General features: G+C 43.5%; 1 protein-coding gene across 1 annotated transcript in view; it reads right to left on the bottom strand.

Moving 5' to 3' along the window:
- The window catches only part of LOC115118987 (neurobeachin-like), a 304,621-nt gene that overhangs the window by 44,913 nt on the left and 238,339 nt on the right, over positions 1-21,369 (bottom strand). The window contains exons 44-45 of the mRNA XM_065024068.1: positions 17,375-17,515; positions 14,317-14,436 (exon numbers count right to left, since the gene is read on the bottom strand). Coding sequence (XP_064880140.1) covers positions 14,317-14,436; positions 17,375-17,515 — 261 coding nt within the window. The remainder of the gene's footprint in view (positions 1-14,316; positions 14,437-17,374; positions 17,516-21,369) is intronic.

Below are 21,369 nucleotides of genomic sequence, written 5' to 3'. Positions count from 1 at the left end.
GTATGATAAAATGATTGTGGGGGCTGTCTTGTTAGACTTCAGTGCAGCCTTTGACATTATCGATCATAGTCTGCTGATGAAAAAACGTATGTGTTATGACTTTACACACCCTGCTATAATGTGGATATAACTTGTCTAACAGAACAAAGAGGGTGTTCTTTAAAATGGAAACCTCTCAAATATAATCCAGTTAGAATCAGGAATTCCCCAGGGTAGCTGTTTAGGCCCCTTGTTTTTTTTCCATTTTTACAAACGACATGCCACTGACTGAGTAAAGCCAGGGTGTCTATGTATGCAGATGACTCAACATTATACACGTCAGCTACTACATCGACTGAAATGACTGCAACACTCAACAAAGAGCTGCAGTTTCAGATTGGGTGGCAGGGAATAAGTTAGCCCTAAATATTTCTACAACTTAAAATATTGTATTTGGAACAAAACACTCACTAAACATAAACCTCAACTAAATCTTGTAATAAATCATGTGGATATTGAGCAAGTTGAGATGACTAAACTGCTTGGAGTAACCCTAGATTGGAAACTGTCATGGTCAAAACATATTGATGCCGTAGTAGCTAAAATGGGGATAAGTCTGTTTATAATAAAGTGATGCTCTGCCTTCTTAACAACACTATCAACAAGGCAGGTCCTGCAGGCCCTAATTTTGTCACACCTTGACTACTGTTCCGTCGTGTGGTCAGGTGCCACAAAAAAGGACTCAGGAAAATTGCAGTTGCCTCAGAACAGGGCAGCACAGCTGGCCCTTGAATGTACACAGAGAGCTAATATTAATATGTCAATCTCTCCTGGCTGAAAGTGGAGGAGAGATTGACTTCATCACTACTTTTATTTATGAGAGGTATTGACATGTTGAATGCACCAAGCTGTCTGTCTAACCTGTTGAGTGTAGGGGGCAGTATTTTGATGTTTGGATGAAAAACGTACCCAAATGAAACTGCCTATTTCTCAGGCCCAGAATCTAGAATATGCATATAATTGTCAGATTAGGATAGAAAACACTCTAAAGTTTCCAAAACTGTCAAAATATTGTCTGTGAGTATAACAGAACTGATATTGCAGGCGAAAACCTGAGGAAAATCCAACCTGGAGGTGCTGTTTTTCCTGAAAGCTCTCTGTTCCATTGCCTGCCTTCGCTCCATTTAAAGGGATATCAACCAGATATTTTTCCTATGGTTTTCCTATGGTTTCCACATGTTATGAACAGTCTTTAAACCTAGTTTCAGGCTTATATTTTGAAAAATGAGCGAGAAAGATCACATTGCATCATTGTATGGCTGGGTGCCAGTAGCGTTTTGCATGTGCAACAGTTTGGAGCAGACATTTTCTCTCTCTCTCTCCTATTGAAGAAGCTACAGTCCCAGTTGAAATATTATCAATTATTTTTGTAAAAACAACCTGAAGATTAATTATAAAAAACCTTTGACATGTTTCTACGAACTTTACGGAATTGGAATTTTTGTCTGCCCCGTCGTGACCGCTCGAGTCTGTGGATTTCTGAACATAACTCACCAACCAAATGGAGGTATTTTGGATATAAAAATAATCTTTATGGAACAAAAGGAACATTTATTGTGTAACTGGGAGTCACATGAGTGCAAACATCCGAAGATCATCAAAGGTAAACGATTAATTTTATTGCTTTTCTGACTTTCGTGACCAATCTACTTGGCTGCTAGCTGTTTGTAATGTTTTTCTCTGCTGAGAGAGATGCCCTTACATAAACACTTGGTATGCTTTCGCCGAAAAGCTTTTTTGAAATCTGACATGCCAGGTGGATTAACAACAAGCTAAGCTGTGTTTTGCTATATTGCACTTGTGATTTCATGAAAATTAAATATTTTTAGTAATTTAATTTGAATTTGGCGCTCTGCAATTCAGAGGATGTTGACGAAAATGATCCCGCTAACGGGATGGGTGCATCAAGAAGCTAAATTACTGGCACACAGCTCGAACACCCATGCATACACAACAAGACATGCCACAATAGGTCTCTTCACAGTCCAGAACAGACTATGTGAGGCATAGAGTACTACATAGAGCCATGACTACATGGAACTCTATTCCACATCAAGTAACTGACGCAAGTAGTAAAATTATATTATTGAAAAAACAGATTAAAAAACACCTTATGGAACAGCGGGGACTGTGAAGCAACACAAACATTGGCACATGCATGCACACACACACAGATGATAACAGATGCACTATACATACACATGGATTCAGTACTGTAGATATGTGGTAGTGGTGGAGTAGGGGCCTGAGGGCACAGGGTGTGTTGTGAAATCTGTGAATGTATTGTAAAAAAAATTAAATGGTATAAACTGCCTTAATTTTGCTGGACCCCAGGAGGAGTAGCTGCTGCTGGTATTGGTATTAAATATTAGCCCTCTGATTACAATGAAGAGCACGACATGCCGCTCTGTTTTGGACCCGCTGCAAGAATTAGGTCCTTCTATGCACCATTTGACTATTTGACAGGACAATAATTAACATCAGATAAAACTGAACATAACACACCAACCAAATGGAGGTATTTTAGATATAAAAATAATCTTTATGGAACAAAAGGAACATTTATTGTGTAACTGGGAGTCACATGAGTGCAAACATCCGAAGATCATCAAAGGTAAAGGATTCATTTTATTGCTTTTCTGACTTTTGTGACCAATCTACTTGGCTGCAAGCTGTTTGTAATGTTTTTCTCTGCTGAGAGAGATGCCCTTACATAAACACTTGGTATGCTTTCGCCGAAAAGCTTTTTTGAAATCTGACATGCCAGGTGGATTAACAACAAGCTAAGCTGTGTTTTGCTATATTGCACTTGTGATTTCATGAAAATTAAATATTTTTAGTAATTTAATTTGAATTTGGCGCTCTGCAATTCAGAGGATGTTGATGAAAATGATCCCGCTAACGGGATGGGTGCATCAAGAAGCTAAATTACTGGCACACAGCTCGAACACCCATGCATACACAACAAGACATGCCACAATAGGTCTCTTCACAGTCCAGAACAGACTATGTGAGGCATAGAGTACTACATAGAGCCATGACTACATGGAACTCTATTCCACATCAAGTAACTGACGCAAGCAGTAAAATTATATTATTTAAAAACAGATTAAAAACACCTTATGGAACAGCGGGGACTGTGAAGCAACACAAACATTGGCACATGCATACACACACACACAGATGATAACATATGCACTATACATACACATGGATTCAGTACTGTAGATATGTGGTAGTGGTGGAGTAGGGGCCTGAGGGCACAGGGTGTGTTGTGAAATCTGTGAATGTATTGTAAAAAAAATTAAATGGTATAAACTGCCTTAATTTTGCTGGACCCCAGGAGGAGTAGCTGCTGCTGGTATTGGTATTAAATATTAGCCCTCTGATTACAATGAAGAGCACGACATGCCGCTCTGTTTTGGACCCGCTGCAAGAATTAGGTCCTTCTATGCACCATTTGACTATTTGACAGGACAATAATTAACATCAGATAAAACTGAACATAACACACCAACCAAATGGAGGTATTTTGGATATAAAAATAATCTTTATGGAACAAAAGGAACATTTATTGTGTAACTGGGAGTCACATGAGTGCAAACATCCGAAGATCATCAAAGGTAAAGGATTCATTTTATTGCTTTTCTGACTTTTGTGACCAATCTACTTGGCTGCAAGCTGTTTGTAATGTTTTTCTCTGCTGAGAGAGATGCCCTTACATAAACACTTGGTATGCTTTCGCCGAAAAGCTTTTTTGAAATCTGACATGCCAGGTGGATTAACAACAAGCTAAGCTGTGTTTTGCTATATTGCACTTGTGATTTCATGAAAATTAAATATTTTTAGTAATTTAATTTGAATTTGGCGCTCTGCAATTCAGAGGATGTTGATGAAAATGATCCCGCTAACGGGATGGGTGCATCAAGAAGCTAAATTACTGGCACACAGCTCGAACACCCATGCATACACAACAAGACATGCCACAATAGGTCTCTTCACAGTCCAGAACAGACTATGTGAGGCATAGAGTACTACATAGAGCCATGACTACATGGAACTCTATTCCACATCAAGTAACTGACGCAAGCAGTAAAATTATATTATTTAAAAAACAGATTAAAAAACACCTTATGGAACAGCGGGGACTGTGAAGCAACACAAACATTGGCACATGCATACACACACACAGATGATAACATATGCACTATACATACACATGGATTCAGTACTGTAGATATGTGGTAGTGGTGGAGTAGGGGCCTGAGGGCACAGGGTGTGTTGTGAAATCTGTGAATGTATTGTAAAAAAAATTAAATGGTATAAACTGCCTTAATTTTGCTGGACCCCAGGAGGAGTAGCTGCTGCTGGTATTGGTATTAAATATTAGCCCTCTGATTACAATGAAGAGCACGACATGCCGCTCTGTTTTGGACCCGCTGCAAGAATTAGGTCCTTCTATGCACCATTTGACTATTTGACAGGACAATAATTAACATCAGATAAAACTGAACATAACACACCAACCAAATGGAGGTATTTTGGATATAAAAATAATCTTTATGGAACAAAAGGAACATTTATTGTGTAACTGGGAGTCACATGAGTGCAAACATCCGAAGATCATCAAAGGTAAAGGATTCATTTTATTGCTTTTCTGACTTTTGTGACCAATCTACTTGGCTGCAAGCTGTTTGTAATGTTTTTCTCTGCTGAGAGAGATGCCCTTACATAAACACTTGGTATGCTTTCGCCGAAAAGCTTTTTTGAAATCTGACATGCCAGGTGGATTAACAACAAGCTAAGCTGTGTTTTGCTATATTGCACTTGTGATTTCATGAAAATTAAATATTTTTAGTAATTTAATTTGAATTTGGCGCTCTGCAATTCAGAGGATGTTGATGAAAATGATCCCGCTAACGGGATGGGTGCATCAAGAAGCTAAATTACTGGCACACAGCTCGAACACACATGCATACACAACAAGACATGCCACAATAGGTCTCTTCACAGTCCAGAACAGACTATGTGAGGCATAGAGTACTACATAGAGCCATGACTACATGGAACTCTATTCCACATCAAGTAACTGACGCAAGCAGTAAAATTATATTATTTAAAAAACAGATTAAAAAACACCTTATGGAACAGCGGGGACTGTGAAGCAACACAAACATTGGCACATGCATACACACACACACAGATGATAACATATGCACTATACATACACATGGATTCAGTACTGTAGATATGTGGTAGTGGTGGAGTAGGGGCCTGAGGGCACAGGGTGTGTTGTGAAATCTGTGAATGTATTGTAATTTTTTTTTAAATGGTATAAACTGCCTTAATTTTGCTGGACCCCAGGAGGAGTAGCTGCTGCTGGTATTGGTATTAAATATTAGCCCTCTGATTACAATGAAGAGCACGACATGCCGCTCTGTTTTGGACCCGCTGCAAGAATTAGGTCCTTCTATGCACCATTTGACTATTTGACAGGACAATAATTAACATCAGATAAAACTAGAGCCTGCAGGAATTGATTTGTGGAGTGTGGTATCAAAAAAGCAGAGCATCTCTTTATTACGGACAGACCTCTCCCCATCTTTACAAGCATTGGATCTGTATGTTTTGACCATGACAGTTTCCAATCTAAGGTAACACCAAGTAATTCGGGGGGCTAGGGTCAGTTTTATATCTGGAGTACTTCTCCTGTCCTATTCGGTGTCCTGTGTGAATCTAAGTGTGCGTTCTCTAATTCTCTCCTTCTCTCTTTCTTTCTCTCTCAGAGGACCTGAGCCCTAGGACCATTCCCCAGGACTACCTGACATGATGACTCCTTGCTGTCCCCAGTCCACCTGGTCGTGCTGCTGCTCCAGTTTCAACTGTTCTGCCTTATTATTATTTGACCATGCTGGTTATTTATGAACATTTGAACATCTTGGCCATGTTCTGTTATAATCTCCACCCGGCACAGCCAGAAGAGGATTGGCCACCCCACATATGCTCTCTCTAATTCTCTCTTTCTTTCTCTCGGAGGACCTGAGCCCTATGACCATGCCCCAGGACTACCTGACATGATGACTCCTTGCTGTCCCCAGTCCACCTGGCCGTGCTGCTGCTCCAGTTTCAACTGTTCTGCCTTATTATTATTCGACCATGCTGGTCATTTATGAACATTTTAACAGCTTGGTTATGTTATAATCTCCACCCGGCACAGCCAGAAGAGGACTGGCCACCCTACATAGCCTGGTTCCTAGAGAGGTTTCCAGGCTATGTTTTGGCCTTTCTAGGGAGTTTTTCCTAGCCACCGTGCTTCTACACCTGCATTGCTTGCTGTTTGGGGTTTTAGGCTGGGTTTCTGTACAGCACTTTGAGATATCAGCTGATGTACGAAGGGCTATATAAATACATTTGATTTGATTTAATTTAGTCTCCTCAACTTGTTCAGCAGCTACACCATTCATTACCAGATTCAACTGAGGTGTAGAACTTCAGGAATGATTTGTACCAAATACAATGCTCTTAGTCAGGACCAGTTTATTACTAGCCACCCATTCCAAAACAGACTGCAACTCTTTGTTAAGGGTTTCAGTGACTTCATTAGCTGTGTTTGCTGATGTGTATATGGTTGAATCATTAGCATACATGGACATACATGTTTAATACCAGTGGCAGGTCATTGGTAAAAAATAGAAAAGAGTAGAGGGCCTAGAGAGCTGCCCTGCGGTACACCACACTTTACATGTTTGACATTAGGTCTGAATCCACGATATGGTATAGGTTGAAAAGCCATAACACATACGTTCTCTCAACAGGTTACGGTCAATAATATTAAAGTCTGCACTGAAATCTAACAGTACAGCTCCCACAATCTTTGTATTATCAATTTCTTTCAACCAATCATCAGTCATTTGTGTCAGTGCAGTACATGTTGAGTGCCCTTCTCTATAAGCATGCTGAAAGTCTGTTGTTAATGTAACGGTTTTCTAATGGTGAAGGAGAGTCGGACCAAAATGCAGCGTGTATATTACGATCCATGTTTTAATAAACAAACGTAACACGAATCTAAATACAATATCTACAAAAAAACAATAAACGTAATGAAAACCGAAACAGCCTAAACTGGTGCAAACGAACACAGAATCAGGACACTAAGGACAATCACCCACAATACAACCAAAGAATATGGCTGCCTAAATATGGTTCCCAATCAGAGACAACGATAACCACCTGCCTCTGATTGAGAACCACTCCAGACAGCCATAGACTTTCCTAGAACACCCTACTAAGCTACAATCCCACTAACATACACACCAAAACCCCCAGACAAAACACACCACAATACAAAAACTCCATGCCACACCCTGGCCTGACCCAATACATAAAGATAAACACAAAATACTTAGACCAGGGCGTGACAGAACCCCCCCCTAAGGTGCGGACTCCCGAACGCACCTCAACACAATAGAGAGGGTCCGGGTGGGCGTCTGTCCATGGTGGCGGTACCGGCGCGGGACATGGACCCCACTCAGTTAATGTCTTAGTCCCTCCTCCTCGCGTCCCTGGATAGTCCACCCTCGCCGCCGACCATGGCCTAGTAGTCCTCACCCAGAACCCCACTGGACCGAGGAGCAGATCGGGACTGAGGGGAAGTTCGGGACTGAGGGGAAGTTCGGGAGTGAGGGGAAGTTCGGGAGTGAGGGGAAGCTCGGGAGTGAGGGGAAGCTCGGGAGTGAGGGGAAGCTCGGGAGTGAGGGGAAGCTCGGGAGTGAGAGAAAGCTCGGGAGTGAGAGAAAGCTCGGGAGTGAGAGGAAGCTCAGGCAGGTAGATAGATCTACCAGATCCTGGCTGGCTGGTGGTCTCAGCAGATCCTGGCTGACTGGCAGATCCTGGCTGACTGGCAGATCTGGAAGAGTCTGGCTGACTGGCAGATCTGGAAGAGTCTGGCTGACTGGCAGATCTGGAAGAGTCTGGCTGACTGGCAGATCTGGAAGAGTCTGGCTGACTGGCAGATCTGGAAGAGTCTGGCTGACTGGCAGATCTGGAAGAGTCTGGCTGACTGGCAGATCTGGAAGAGTCTGGCTGACTGGCAGATCTGGAAGAGTCTGGCTGACTGGTGCTACTGGCAGATCCTGGTCGACTGGCACTTCTGGCGGATCCTGGCTGACTGGCACTTCTGGCGGATCCTGGCAGACTGGTGGATCCTGGCTGACTGGTGCTACTGGCAGATCCTGGCCGACTGGCGGATCCTGGCCAACTGGTGGCGCTGGGCAGACTGGAGACTCCGGCAGCGCAGGAGAAGAGAAAGGCTCCGACAGCGCTAAACAGGCGGAAGACTCCGGCAGCGCAGGAGAGGAGACAGGCTCTGGCTGCGCTGAACAGGCGGGAGACTCCGGCAGCGCAGGAGAGGAGACAGGCTCTGGCTGCGCTGAACAGGCGGGAGGCTCCGGCAGCGCAGGAGAGGAGACAGGCTCTGGCTGCGCTGAACAGGCGAGGCGCACTGAAGGCCTGGTGCGTGGTGCTGGAACTGGTGGTACTGGATCGAGGACACGCACAGGAAGCCTGGTGCGGGGAGCTGCTACCGGAGGACTAGAGTGTGGAGGTGGCACAGGATGGGCTAGACCGTGAAGGCGTACTGGAGATCTTGAGAGCAGTGTTGGCACAGGACGTGCAAGGCTAGGGATGTGCACAGGAGGCCTAGTGCGTGAGGCTGGCACCAACTTCACCAGCCGACTAACACGCACCTCAGGACGAGTATGGAGCGCTAACCCAGGTGCCATCAAATCCCCGACACGTTCCGTCGGTCAAATTCCATGCAAAAAGCACCAACACAGCAACTCCCTCATTTCTCTCTCCTCCAATTTCCCCATTAACTCCTTCACAGTCTCTGTTTCGCTCACCTCCAACACCGGCTCTGGTTCTGGTCTCCTCCTTGGCTCCTCACGATAAACAGGGAGAGTTTGCTCAGGTCTGACTCCTGACTCTGCCACACTCTCCCTTAGCCTCCCCCCAAGAAATTTTTGGGGCAGATTCTCAGGCTTACGTCCGCGTCGCCGTGCTGCCTCCTCATATCTGCGCCTCTCAGCTTTCACCGCCTCCAGTTCCTCCTTGGGGCGGCGATATTCTCCAGCCTGAGCCCAGGGTCCTTCTCCGTTTAGGATTTCCTCCCATGTCCAGAAATCCTTATAGCACTTCTCCTCTTTGGGCTGCTCCTGCCTGTTGACACGCTGCTTGGTCCGTTGGTGGTGGGTGATTCTGTAACGGTTTTCTAATGGTGAAGGAGAGTCGGACCAAAATGCAGCGTGTATATTACGATCCATGTTTTAATAAACAAACGTAACACGAATCTAAATACAATATCTACAAAAAAAACAATAAACGTAATGAAAACCGAAACAGCCTAAACTGGTGCAAACGAACACAGAATCAGGACACTAAGGACAATCACCCACAATACAACCAAAGAATATGGCTGCCTAAATATGGTTCCCAATCAGAGACAACGATAACCACCTGCCTCTGATTGAGAACCACTCCAGACAGCCATAGACTTTCCTAGAACACCCTACTAAGCTACAATCCCACTAACATACACACCAAAACCCCCAGACAAAACACACCACAATACAAAAACTCCATGCCACACCCTGGCCTGACCCAATACATAAAGATAAACACAAAATACTTAGACCAGGGCGTGACAGTTAATTTGTTTACAGAGAAATAACATTGTATTTGGACAAACACAATTTTTCCAACAGTTTGCTAAGAGCTGGGAGCAAGCTGATAGGTCTGCTGTTAGAACCAGTAAATGCCATTTCCCTCCAGGCCTGAGGAAAAATACTTTCCTCTAGGCTCAGATTAAAGTTTTGACAGATAAGAGTGACTACAGATTCAACTACCATCCTCAGAAGCTTTCCATCTAAGTTTTCAATGCCTAGGACGTTTGTCAATATTGATAGATAACAATAATATTTTCACCTCTCCCACACCACTTTACAAAATTCAAACTTGCAATGCTTTCTTAAATTGTTATTTTTTATGCATGAGTACACTGGCTCAATGTTGTTGGCATCTCCTGCCTAAGTAATCATTAAAATAATTGGCAACATCAAATGGTTTTGTAATTAATAAAAAGCCATCTGATTCGATGTAAGATGGAGTTGAATTTGTCTTTCTGAACATAATTACTCCAAAGTTTTTTAAATTGGTTTTATAATGCAGTTTCTTTTTCTTTTTGTTGAGTTTAGTCACATCATTTCTTAACTTGCAGTAAGTCAGATGTGCGGCCCGACTTAGTCACTCCTTTTGCCCTATCTCTTTCATCCATACAGTTTTTCAATTCCTCATCAATCCATGGAACCTTAACAGTTCTAACAGTCAGTTTCTTAACAGGTGCATGTTTATCAATAACTGGAAGAAGCAATTTCATAAATGCATTAAGTGCAGTGTCTGGAGGCTCCTCATTAAACATCACATCAGACCAACAAACATGTTTAACATCATCCACAAAGGAGTCACACCGAAATATTTTGTATAAACTATTTTAGGCCCAACTGAATCAAGTACATCTAAGACCAACAGTGCAATTTTTTGGGATCGCAAGGCCTTGAAGATCGACCAGTTAGTGACCACTGCTTTAGCCAATCACAGAGCCTCCTCTCCTCTCCTCCCCTCCACTCCACTCAACTCCACTCCTCTCTCTCTTACAGATGCCTTGGACCATGTGCACAACAGGAATGTGGCACCTCCCTCCTTTCTCTGTCAGAGCCCTCATTAGAAAACCATTTAAAAGCATTTCAACTCTGTTTATCTAGGCCTGTGTGTGTCAGGAGGTGCATGTGTTTGTATGTGTGCCATGTGTGTGCATGCCATGTGTGGGGGGTGACTTCGTGTTGGTGTGTGCGTGCGTGCATATGTGTGTGTGTGTGCACGTGCGTGTGTGTGTATGTCAGTGACTGTGTATGTGTGTGTTTACAATGTGCTTGGCCTCCTAGCTGGTTCAGCGCTAGTATGAGGGCTGTTTTATGAAAGCAGTGTTTGTCGTGTTCTGTAATACTGTTGGTTTTTACCAGGCCTATGGGAGTTTGACCAGGCCTGTTGCCTATGGGCTGATAACTACAGGAGGATTACAGGCAGGGCTTTAGGACGGTAAATCAGGGTTTACAGAGGAAGGTGGCATGACAGGAAACACCCCAATAAAATACTGGAGTCTGCTGTTGGTCACATTTCACCCTCCAACGGACCACAACACTTGAGGCTGTCCCCTCCCTCCCTCCCTCCCTCCCTCCCTCCCTCCCTCCCTCCCTCCCTCCCTCCCTGTCTGTCTATTTCTCGGTCCTCTCTTCCCCTCCAACCCTTCCTCTCTCTCTCTCTCTCCCTCCCTTCCCTCCTCCCTCCCCCTTACTCCCTCTATTTGTAAACTTCCCTGTCAAAACTCAGCACCAAGCTGTTAAAGCTGCCAGCTCCATTTTCGAGCCCAGCTCCCCTGTCAGCCATTAATACAGCAACAGCCTGTTAATGGGCTGAACAAGTCAATCACAGAGCCTCCATAGATAGCTAACAGGCTCCATAGATAGCTAATAGCCTCCATTTATAGCTACTAGCCTCCGTAGATAGACAACAGCCCCCATAGATAGCTAACAGCCTCCATAGATAGCTAATAGCCTCCTTAGAGAGCCATCAGCCTCCATAGAAAGCCAACAGCCTGCATAGATAGCAAACATCCCATAGATAGCTAACAGCCTGCATAGATAGCTAACAGCCTGCATAGATAGCTAAGAGCCTCCATAGATAGCTAACAGGCTGCATAGATAGCAAACAGCCCATAGATAGCTAAGAGCCTGCATAGATAGCTAAGAGCCCCCATAGATAGCTAACAGCCTGCATAGATAGCTAACAGCCTGCATATATAGCTAACAGGCTGCATAGATAGCTAACAGCCTTCATAGATAGCTAACTGCCTCCACATATAGCTAACAGCCTGCATAGATAGCCAAGAGCCTCCATAGATAGCTAACTGCCTCCACATATAGCTAACAGGCTGTATAGATAGCTAACAGCCCATAGATAGCTAACAGCCTGCATAGATAGCCAAGAGCCTCCATAGATAGCTAACTGCCTCCACATATAGCTAACAGGCTGCATAGATAGCTAACAGCCCATAGATAGCTAACAGTCCATAGATAGCTAACTGCCTCCACAGATAGCTAACAGGATGCATAGATAGCTAAAAGCCTCCATAGACAGCTAACAACCTCCATAGATAGCTAATAGGTTGCTTAGATAGCTAAAAGCCTCCATAGATAGCTAACAGGCTGCATAGACAGCTAACAGCCTCCATAGATAGCTAACAGGCTGCATAGATAGCTAACAGCCTCCATAGATAGCTAACAGGCTGCATAGATAGCTAAAAGCCCGTAGATAGCTAACAGGTTGCATAGATAGCTAAAAGCCCATAAATAGCTAACAGGCTGCATAGACAGCTAACAGCCTCCATAGATAGCTAACAGGCTGCATAGATAGCTAACAGCCTCCATAGATAGCTAACAGGCTGCATAGATAGCTAAAAGCCCATAGATAGCTAACAGGCTGCATAGATAGCTAACAGGCTGCATAGATAGCTAACAGGCTGCATAGATAGCTAACAGGCTGCATAGATAGCTAACAGGCTGCATAGATAGCTAAAAGCCCATAGATAGCTAACAGGCTGCATAGATAGCTAAAAGCCTCCATAGATAGCTAACAGGCTGCATAGATAGCAAACAGCCCATAGATAGCTAACACGCTGCATAGATAGCTAACAGGCTGCATAGATAGCTAAAAGCCTCCATAGACAGCTAACAGCATAGATCCCTTCAGGTGACACACTGGCAGCGTTCTGGGGGGTTACTGGTACTGTTACTGGGACTACTCATAGACAAGTCTGCCTCTCCCTCTTTCACTCACACACACACACATGCAGGCAAGCACGCACATGACACACATACTAGTGGGGACACAGAGACATGGATTATTAACACTGTTAAAAAATTAATTGTGAAGTGGAGGAGGGTGAGGGGTGGGGGGATGCTAGAACAAGGTCGCTCCATATTGACTTGCTCTTGTAGGTGGTCAGCCCACCCCTGCTAAGGCCCCCTCCCACTCCCCCAGTCCTGTACTGTGTCATAATGTAGGTAACACTTTGTGTATGTAGGTAACTGTGTACATAGTTAACTGCGTGCACCTACGTATAACTGTGTAAAACTGTGTGTATGAAGGTAAAACTGTGTGTATGAAGGTAGAACTGTGTGTGTAGATGAAACAATTTAGCAGAATAATTCCTGTTACTAATACATAACGAAACACAGCTGCGGTTGTAATATCTTGTCTCTGTCTCCTTTGTGCTGATAAACCAGCAGCCATGTTCTGTGTGTTTCAACAGACAGACAGACATACAAGTAGTTTAAAGTAGCATGTATTTGTTAACAGGGCATGTTGGCTGGTGTGCTGCTCTCTCCCCCTCCTCCCCAAGCTGAGCCCAGGAAAAGCCCTGTCCGGACATAAAACACTACATTTTAAATAGCTTTTGTCATTAATGCTATATTAATTGCCTGGGGCAACACTAACCCGACACGGGGTGTTCTAGAAATATCTGACACTTTGAGGTCAGAGCTGTTCCCGCTGTGTTACAGAGTGACCGTGGTGGTGGTTCAGCGTTTCTCTGTCTGTGTCCCAAATGGCACCCGATTCTCTATAAAATGCACTACTTTTGAGGAGGGCTAATAGGGAGCCATTTGGGATACATCCTCTGACTGCTCTTCTGAGGATGGAAGGAGAGGATTTCTTTCTTTGTCTTCAGCCTTTGTTCACATAGAGTACAGCACTCCTTTCTTTTTTAGAGTAATGTTTTTTTTATATAAGAGGTAAATCAAGTATGTATTTTTAAGTGTTTTAGTTATGCACAGTGTACCATGTCTCTGTTCCTCAGTTTGAGCACAGTGTTATTTATAATTCATGGGATATATATTTTATTGTGACGTTTCCTTCTGGGTTGGAAACCGATGAACAGATCCACCGTGGACACAGATCCAGAGTATTTACATTGAGCAGAGGTTGTTTCATGGCCACACACACACACACACACACACACACACACACACACACACACACACACACACACACACACACACACACACACACACACACACACACACAAAGACACACAAAGACACACACACACAAAGACACACACACACACACACAAAGACACACACACACACACACAAAGACACACACCCTGACGTCTGAGGTGTCTCTCTGGCAGTGCCTCCAGGAGCGGGTGATGGCGGAGAAGGTCCGGTCTGGATGGTCAAACTTGTTGTTGTTAGCTTTCAGGAAGAACGTGGTGAAAGGCTCCTGCAAGAGAAAACACACACACATTTTACTTTGAGCAAAGGATGTTTCATGGACACACAGACACACACAAACAAACAAAAGAACACACATAACACCCCCATTCCAAACCATAATGTCAGCGAACTAGATTTTCTATTGCATGTTCAGAATGAATCATTTCTACTCCTCTAAGGAGAGCTAATGGCTGAATTCTACTGGTTGTGACAGAGAGAAGGGACAATGAGAATGTCTCTTATTGGAACCATAGATGTGGTAAAGAGGTCATTGGAACGCAGACTGTGGGGGATAGAATTTAAATTGTATTCATTTAACCTTTACTTAACTAGGCAAGTCAGTTAAGAACAAATTCTTATTTACAATGACGGCCTACTCCAGCCAAACCCAGACGACATTGGGTCAATTGTGTGCCACCCTATGGGACTCCCAATCACGGCCGGTTGTGATTCAGCCTGGACTCCAACCAGGGTCTGTAGTGACACCTCAAGCACTGATATGCAGTGCCTTAGACCGCAGCGCCACTCGGGAGCCCAGAATTAGAAGAAGGACGCCGGACTGGTGCACATTCAACAAATCTGATCTAACAAAGTGGATATTGTTCAAATCCATTATGATTGATGTAACAGGCCCACAATGTGATTACTAAAGTATGATTTTGATATATTTAGCTGTTTTCACTGCATAACATTTAGAAGTACACAATACACATATAATCAATAGCCTAAATGTAGGGTAATTTTGCTGGAGGGCAGAGGTCGAGTTCCATTGACCTCTTTACCGCATCTATGGTGTGTTTCTGTGTCTGTGTATGTGAGGTTCTTGTGCCAGACAAGTGTCTCTGTCTGTCTGTCTGTCTGTCTGTCTGTCTGTCTGTCTGTCTGTCTGTCTGTCTGTCTGTCTGTCTGTCTGTCTGTCTGTCTGTCTGTCTGTCTGTCTGTCTGTCTGTCTGTCTGTCTGTCTGTCCTACTGTACATTACCCACAATGCCTTAGGGAGTATTAATTACAGTGCTTTCTGGTCGCCGGGAGCGACGGTGGTAATTGGCTGATGCCGTATGTGGTGTTCCAAGTCTGAGATGGAGACAGTGTTCTGATGGAGGGATGTAGGGTGGAGAGGAGGAGAGACGGAGGAGAGGAGGAGTGTGGGTAGTGAGGAGCGGTGTAAGTGCTGTCAGAGGAACTCTTCTAATTCAACAGACCCTCTGCTAACGAGGGGGAGAGGAGGAGGAGAGTGGCAGGCAAAGGGAGAACAGGGGGAGGGTGTTACTAACTCCCCATCAAGCTTTCTCCAATTAACGAACTGCCTAACATATCAAATATGGCCAAACCCCAAGAGGGCTAACCCTTTATCTCACCATTTGGATTCCACTGGTATTTACTAAACACTATATAGCGTCAATGTCCTTTCAACTGTGTAGATTGTGTGACTTACTTTCTAACTAACATACTAGCTGCCATTTTGAACTTATTATTTTGGATAAAAAACGACTTACAGTACCAGTCAAACGTCTGGACACATCGACTTATTCAAGGGTTTTTCTTTATTTTTACTATTTTCTTCATTATAGAACAATAGTGAAGACATCAAAACTATGAAATAACCAATAACCATAACCAACAAAGTGTTAAACAAATATAAATATATTTGACATTCTTCAAAGTGGCCACCCTTTGCCTTGATGACAGCTTTGCTGAGCACTTGTTGGCTGCTTTTCCTTCACTTTACGTTCCAACTCACCCCAAACTATCTCAATTGGGTTGAGGTTGGGGGATTGTGGAGGCCAGGTCATCTGATGCAGCACTCCATCACTCTCCTTCCTGGTCAAATAGCCCTTACACAGCCTGGAGGTGTGTTGGGTCATTGTCCTGTTGAAAAACAAATTATAGTCCTACTAAGCGCAAACCAGATGGTATGGCATATCACTGTAGAATGCTGTGGTAGCCATGCTGGTTAAGAGTACCTTGAATTCTAACCAAAAATCTTAAATTCGGACTCATCAGTCCAAAGGACAGATTTCCACCGGTCTAATGTCCATTGCTTGTGTTTCTTAGCCCAAGCAAGTCTCTTCTTCTTATTGGTGTCCTTTAGTAGTGGTTTCTTTGCAGCAATTCTACCATGAAGGCCTGATTCACGCAGTCTCCTCTGAACAGTTGATGTTGAGATGTATCTGTTACTTGAACTCTGTCAAGTATTTATTTGGGCTGCAATTTCTGAGGTTAGTAACTCTAAAGAACTTTTCCTCGGCAGCAAAGGTAACTCTGGGTCTTCCTTTCCTGGGCGGTCCTCATGATAGCCAGTTTCATCATAGCACTTGATGGTTTCTGTGGCTGCACTTGAAGAAACTTTCAAAGTTCTTGACTGACCTTCATGCCTTAAAATAATGATGGACTCTTTCCTTATTTGAGCTGTTCTTGCCATAATATGGATTTGGTCTATCTTCTGTATACCACCCCTACCTTGTCACAACACAACCGATTGGCTCAAACGCATTAAGAAGAAAGAAATTCCACAAATGAACTTTTAACAAGGCACACCTGTTAATTTAAATGCATTTCAGGTGACTACCTCATGAAGCTGGTTGAGAGAATGCCAAGAGTGTGCAAAGCTGTTATCAAGGCAAAGGGTGGCTACTTTGAAGAATCTCAAATATAAAATATATTTTTGGTTTGTTTAACCATTTTTTGGTTACTACATGATTCCGTATGTGTTATTTCATAGTTTTGATGTCTTCAATATTATTCTACAAGAAATAGTAAAAATAAAGAAAAACCCTTGAAACAGTAGGTGTTTCTAAACTTTTGACTGGTACTGTACGTCTACACTCAAACGTCTAAAATCAGATAGAAAGAATGTAGAAATGATAATGGACTTCAACAACCCACTTTTGCAGGTATAGGGTACAAGGAATAGGGTATTGGGTGGATGGGGTATAGAGTACGTACTATCCTGAGCAGCCAGAGCAGGGTGGAGTTAGCGGTGGAGTAGTGGGTGTTGTAGTGATATGGGGGGGTCTGGTCCTCTTCCCATGTCTCGTAGCGCTCTGCATAGAACACTGCACGCTTCGGGTTCAATGCTCCAATTGGCTGAGGGAGAAACAGGAAGACAATAAGTTACATACAGTAGATAGAGCATATGATGTTCAGTATATAACTGATGTTTAAGATTTCGTAGACAGGCAACTCCTAGAGCAGGGTGGTCAAACAAACGGCTCCCGGGCCAAATGAGGCATTTGAATGTGTCCTGCCATGTTGTCATGGTAAAAAAAACACCACAGCCCTCCAGGAGTTTAGTAAGATCTGCTATTGATATTACAGTAATTAGTTAGTCAATGGATAAATCAAGAAATACATGACTTTTACAACCCAACTGTTGGCCTTTGATAGAGTGTTTCATTCTTCCACCATAACTCTGGAACAGAGGCCAAGTCAATATTACATTCTGGATCCCAGACTCTCTGTACTTTGCCGACACTGTGTCCCAAATAGCAACCTATTCCCAATATAGAGTACAACTTTTGACCAGGGCCCATAGGGCTCTGGGCAAAAGTAGTATACTCTCTAGGTAATAGGATGCCATTTGGGATGGGCCCTACGCCAATAATATGACACTGAGACTCACTCTGGGTCCCAAGCCTTTGCTTTCTCATGTGTTTTTAAAGGCAATCTAATTAGTCTATTAAAATTGATTTAGTGGAGGTTAAATTGCTTTCTCTGTCTTTTCAATCACCCTGGCCCACAGGCAGGCCTTGGAGATACATTGGCAGTCAATGTTAATACACTCAGTGCTAAAGATACAGTGGATGTGTGTGTGTGTGTTTTATGCATGAGGCAGCCATATCTTGGATTGACCACAGGAATCATGGGAACTCCACCCCAACAAAGCCATTGATGGCGCCGGAGAACAAGGCTGACATTTTACGTATTCTTTTTTTTTCTTTGCATTGTTTGTAACTTATTTTGTAACTTATTTTGTACATAATGTTGCTGCTACCATCTCTTATGACACGAAAATAACTTCTGGACATCAGAACTGTGGTTACTCACCACGGACTGGCAGAATCATTTTTTTCCTTTAACGAGTCCGTGAATTATATACTGTTTTCCCGGAAGAAGGCCCAGATCCCCGTCATTTGCATGAAGAGAAAGCGGGGAAAAAGGGGCCAGAGGTCGGGCTGCCTTCTGAGAATTCGTAGGCGACTGAATCAACCACCACTTCCTTCCATTCTGCTAGCAAAATAAAATCGATGATCTACGTGGAAAATTAAACTACCAATGGGTCATTCAAAACTGTAATATCTTATGCTTCACAGAGTTGTGGCTGAACGACAACATTATCAACATCCAGCTGGCTGGTTATACGCTGTATCGTTAGGACAGAACAGCGGCGTACTATGTATGTTTATAAATAACAGCTGGTGCACGATATCTAAGGAAGTCTCAAGGTTTTGCTCGCCTGAGGAAGAGTATCTCATGATAAGCTGTAGTCCACAGTATCTACAGTTGAACTCAGAAGTTTACATACACCTTAGCTAAAATACATTTAAACTCAGTTTCACAATTCCTGACATTTAATCCTAGTAAAAATTCCCTGTCTTAAGTCAGTTAGTATCACCATCATTGCTCCCAATGATGAACCAGACTTGTGGAGGTCTACAGTTATTTTTCTGAGGTCTTGGCTGATTTCTTTTCATTTTCGCATGATGTCAAGCAAAGAGGCACTGAGTTTGAAGGTAGACCTTGAAATACATCTAAATGACAAATTATGTACATTTGCCTATCAGAAGCTTCTAAAGCCATGCCATCATTTATGGAGTTTTCCAAGCTGTTTAAAGGCACAGTCAACAGTATGTACACTTCTGACCCACTGGAATTGTGATACAGGGAATTATATTTGAAATGATCTGTCTGTAAACAATTGTTGGAAAAATGACTTGTGTCATGCAAAGTAGATGTCCTAACCGACTTGCCAAAACAGTTTGTTAACAGTTTGTTAACAAGAAATTTGTGGAGTGGTTGAGAAACGAGTTTAATGACTTCAACATAAGTGTATGTAAACTTCCGACTTCAACTGTGCCTAGAGAGTTTTCATATGTACTTGTCGTAGCTGTCTACATACCACCACAGACTGATGCTTGCACTAACACCGCACTGAATGAGCTGTATTCTGCCATAAGCACACAGGAAAACGCTCACCCTCCATGTAGCCGGGAACTTTAATGCAGGGAAATTTAAAACCGTCTTACAAAATTTCTATCAGCATGTTTAATGTGCAACCAGAGGGAAACAAAACATAGGGACCACCTTCACTCCACACACAGAGACACATACAAAGCTCTCCCTCGCCATCCATTTGACAGGTAACCTGCCTAAATGACTACTGACCTGTAGCACTCATGTCTGTAGCCATGATGTGCTTTGAAAGGCTGGTCATGGCTCACATCAAACCCATTATCCCAGAAACCCTAGACCCACTCCAATTTGCATACCGCCCTAACAGATCCACAGATGATGCAATCTCTATCGCACTCCACACTGCCGTTTCCCACCTGGTCAAAAGGAACACCTATGTGAGAATACTATTCATTGACTACAGCCCAGCATTCAACACCATAGTGCCCTCAAAGCTCATCAAATAGCTAAGGACCCTGGGACTGAACACCTCCCTCTGCAACTGGATCCTGGACTTCCTGACGGGCCGCCCCCAGGTGGTAAGGGTGGGTAACAACACATCTGCGACGCTGATCCTCAACACAGGGGCCCCTCAGGGGTGCGTGCACAGTCCACTCCTGTACTCCCTGTTCACTCATGACTGCACGGCCAGGCATGACTCCAACACCATAATTAAGTTTGCCGATGACATGACAACAACGAGACAGCCTATAGGGAGGAGGTCAGAGACCTGGCCATGCGGTGCCAGGACAACAACCTCTCCCTCAATGTGATCAAGACAAAGGAAATGTTTGTGGACTACAGGAAAAAGAGGACCGAGCACGCCCTCATTCTCATCGACGGGGCTGTAGTGGAGCAGGTTGAAAGCTTCAAGTGGTATGGCAACTGCTCGGCTTCCGACTGCAAGGTACTTCAGAAGGTTGTGCATACGGCCCAGTACATCACTGGGGCCAAGCTTCCTGCCATCCAGGACCTGTACACCAGGCGGTGTCAGAGGAAGGCCCAAAAGACTGTCAAAGACTCCAGCCACCCTAGTCATAGACTCTTCTCTCTGCTACCGCACGGCAAGCGGTACAGAGCACCAAGTCAAGGTCAAAGAGATTTCTAAACAGCTTCTACCCCCAAGCCATACCACTCCTGAACATCTAATCAAATGGCTACCCAGACTATTTGCAGTGCCTCCGCCCTTTTACACTGCTGCTACTCTCTGTTATTATCGTTGATGCATAGTCACTTTAATAACTCTACCTACATGTACATATTACCTGAACTGCCCCCACACATTGACTCTGTACCGGTAACCCCCTGTATATAGTCTCGCTATTGTTATTTTACTGCTGCTCTTTAATAACCTTTTTTTCCGTATTCTTACTCATATTTTTTTTTAACTGCATTGTTGGTTAAGGGCTCGTAAGTAAACATTTCACTGTAAGGTCTACACCTGTTGTATTTGGCGCATGCGACTAATGCAATTTTATTTCATTTAATTTGATTCAGACAAGGTGCAGCTAGTTGCGAGACCAATGACAAAAAATAAAATTACTTTAATATCAAATCATTAGTAACTTGCCGTTACTCCAGAATTCCCATGGCTGGAGTTATATAAGTGTTACAACACAAAAATCTGCTTTCCAAATTGAATTTTATTCACTATATAATGCACTACTTTTGACCAGAGGACCCTGGATATATAGTGAATAGTGTTCCAAATGAGATGCAGTGTAGACTGTCTCGTCATCTTCATTATGTTCCCACAGCCCATACCTCTC

This window comes from Oncorhynchus nerka, linkage group LG11 (genome assembly GCF_034236695.1).
Source record: "Oncorhynchus nerka isolate Pitt River linkage group LG11, Oner_Uvic_2.0, whole genome shotgun sequence".
In the NCBI taxonomy this organism is placed as follows: Eukaryota; Metazoa; Chordata; class Actinopteri; order Salmoniformes; family Salmonidae; genus Oncorhynchus; species Oncorhynchus nerka.
This window is presented reverse-complemented; position numbering and strand designations above follow the sequence as displayed.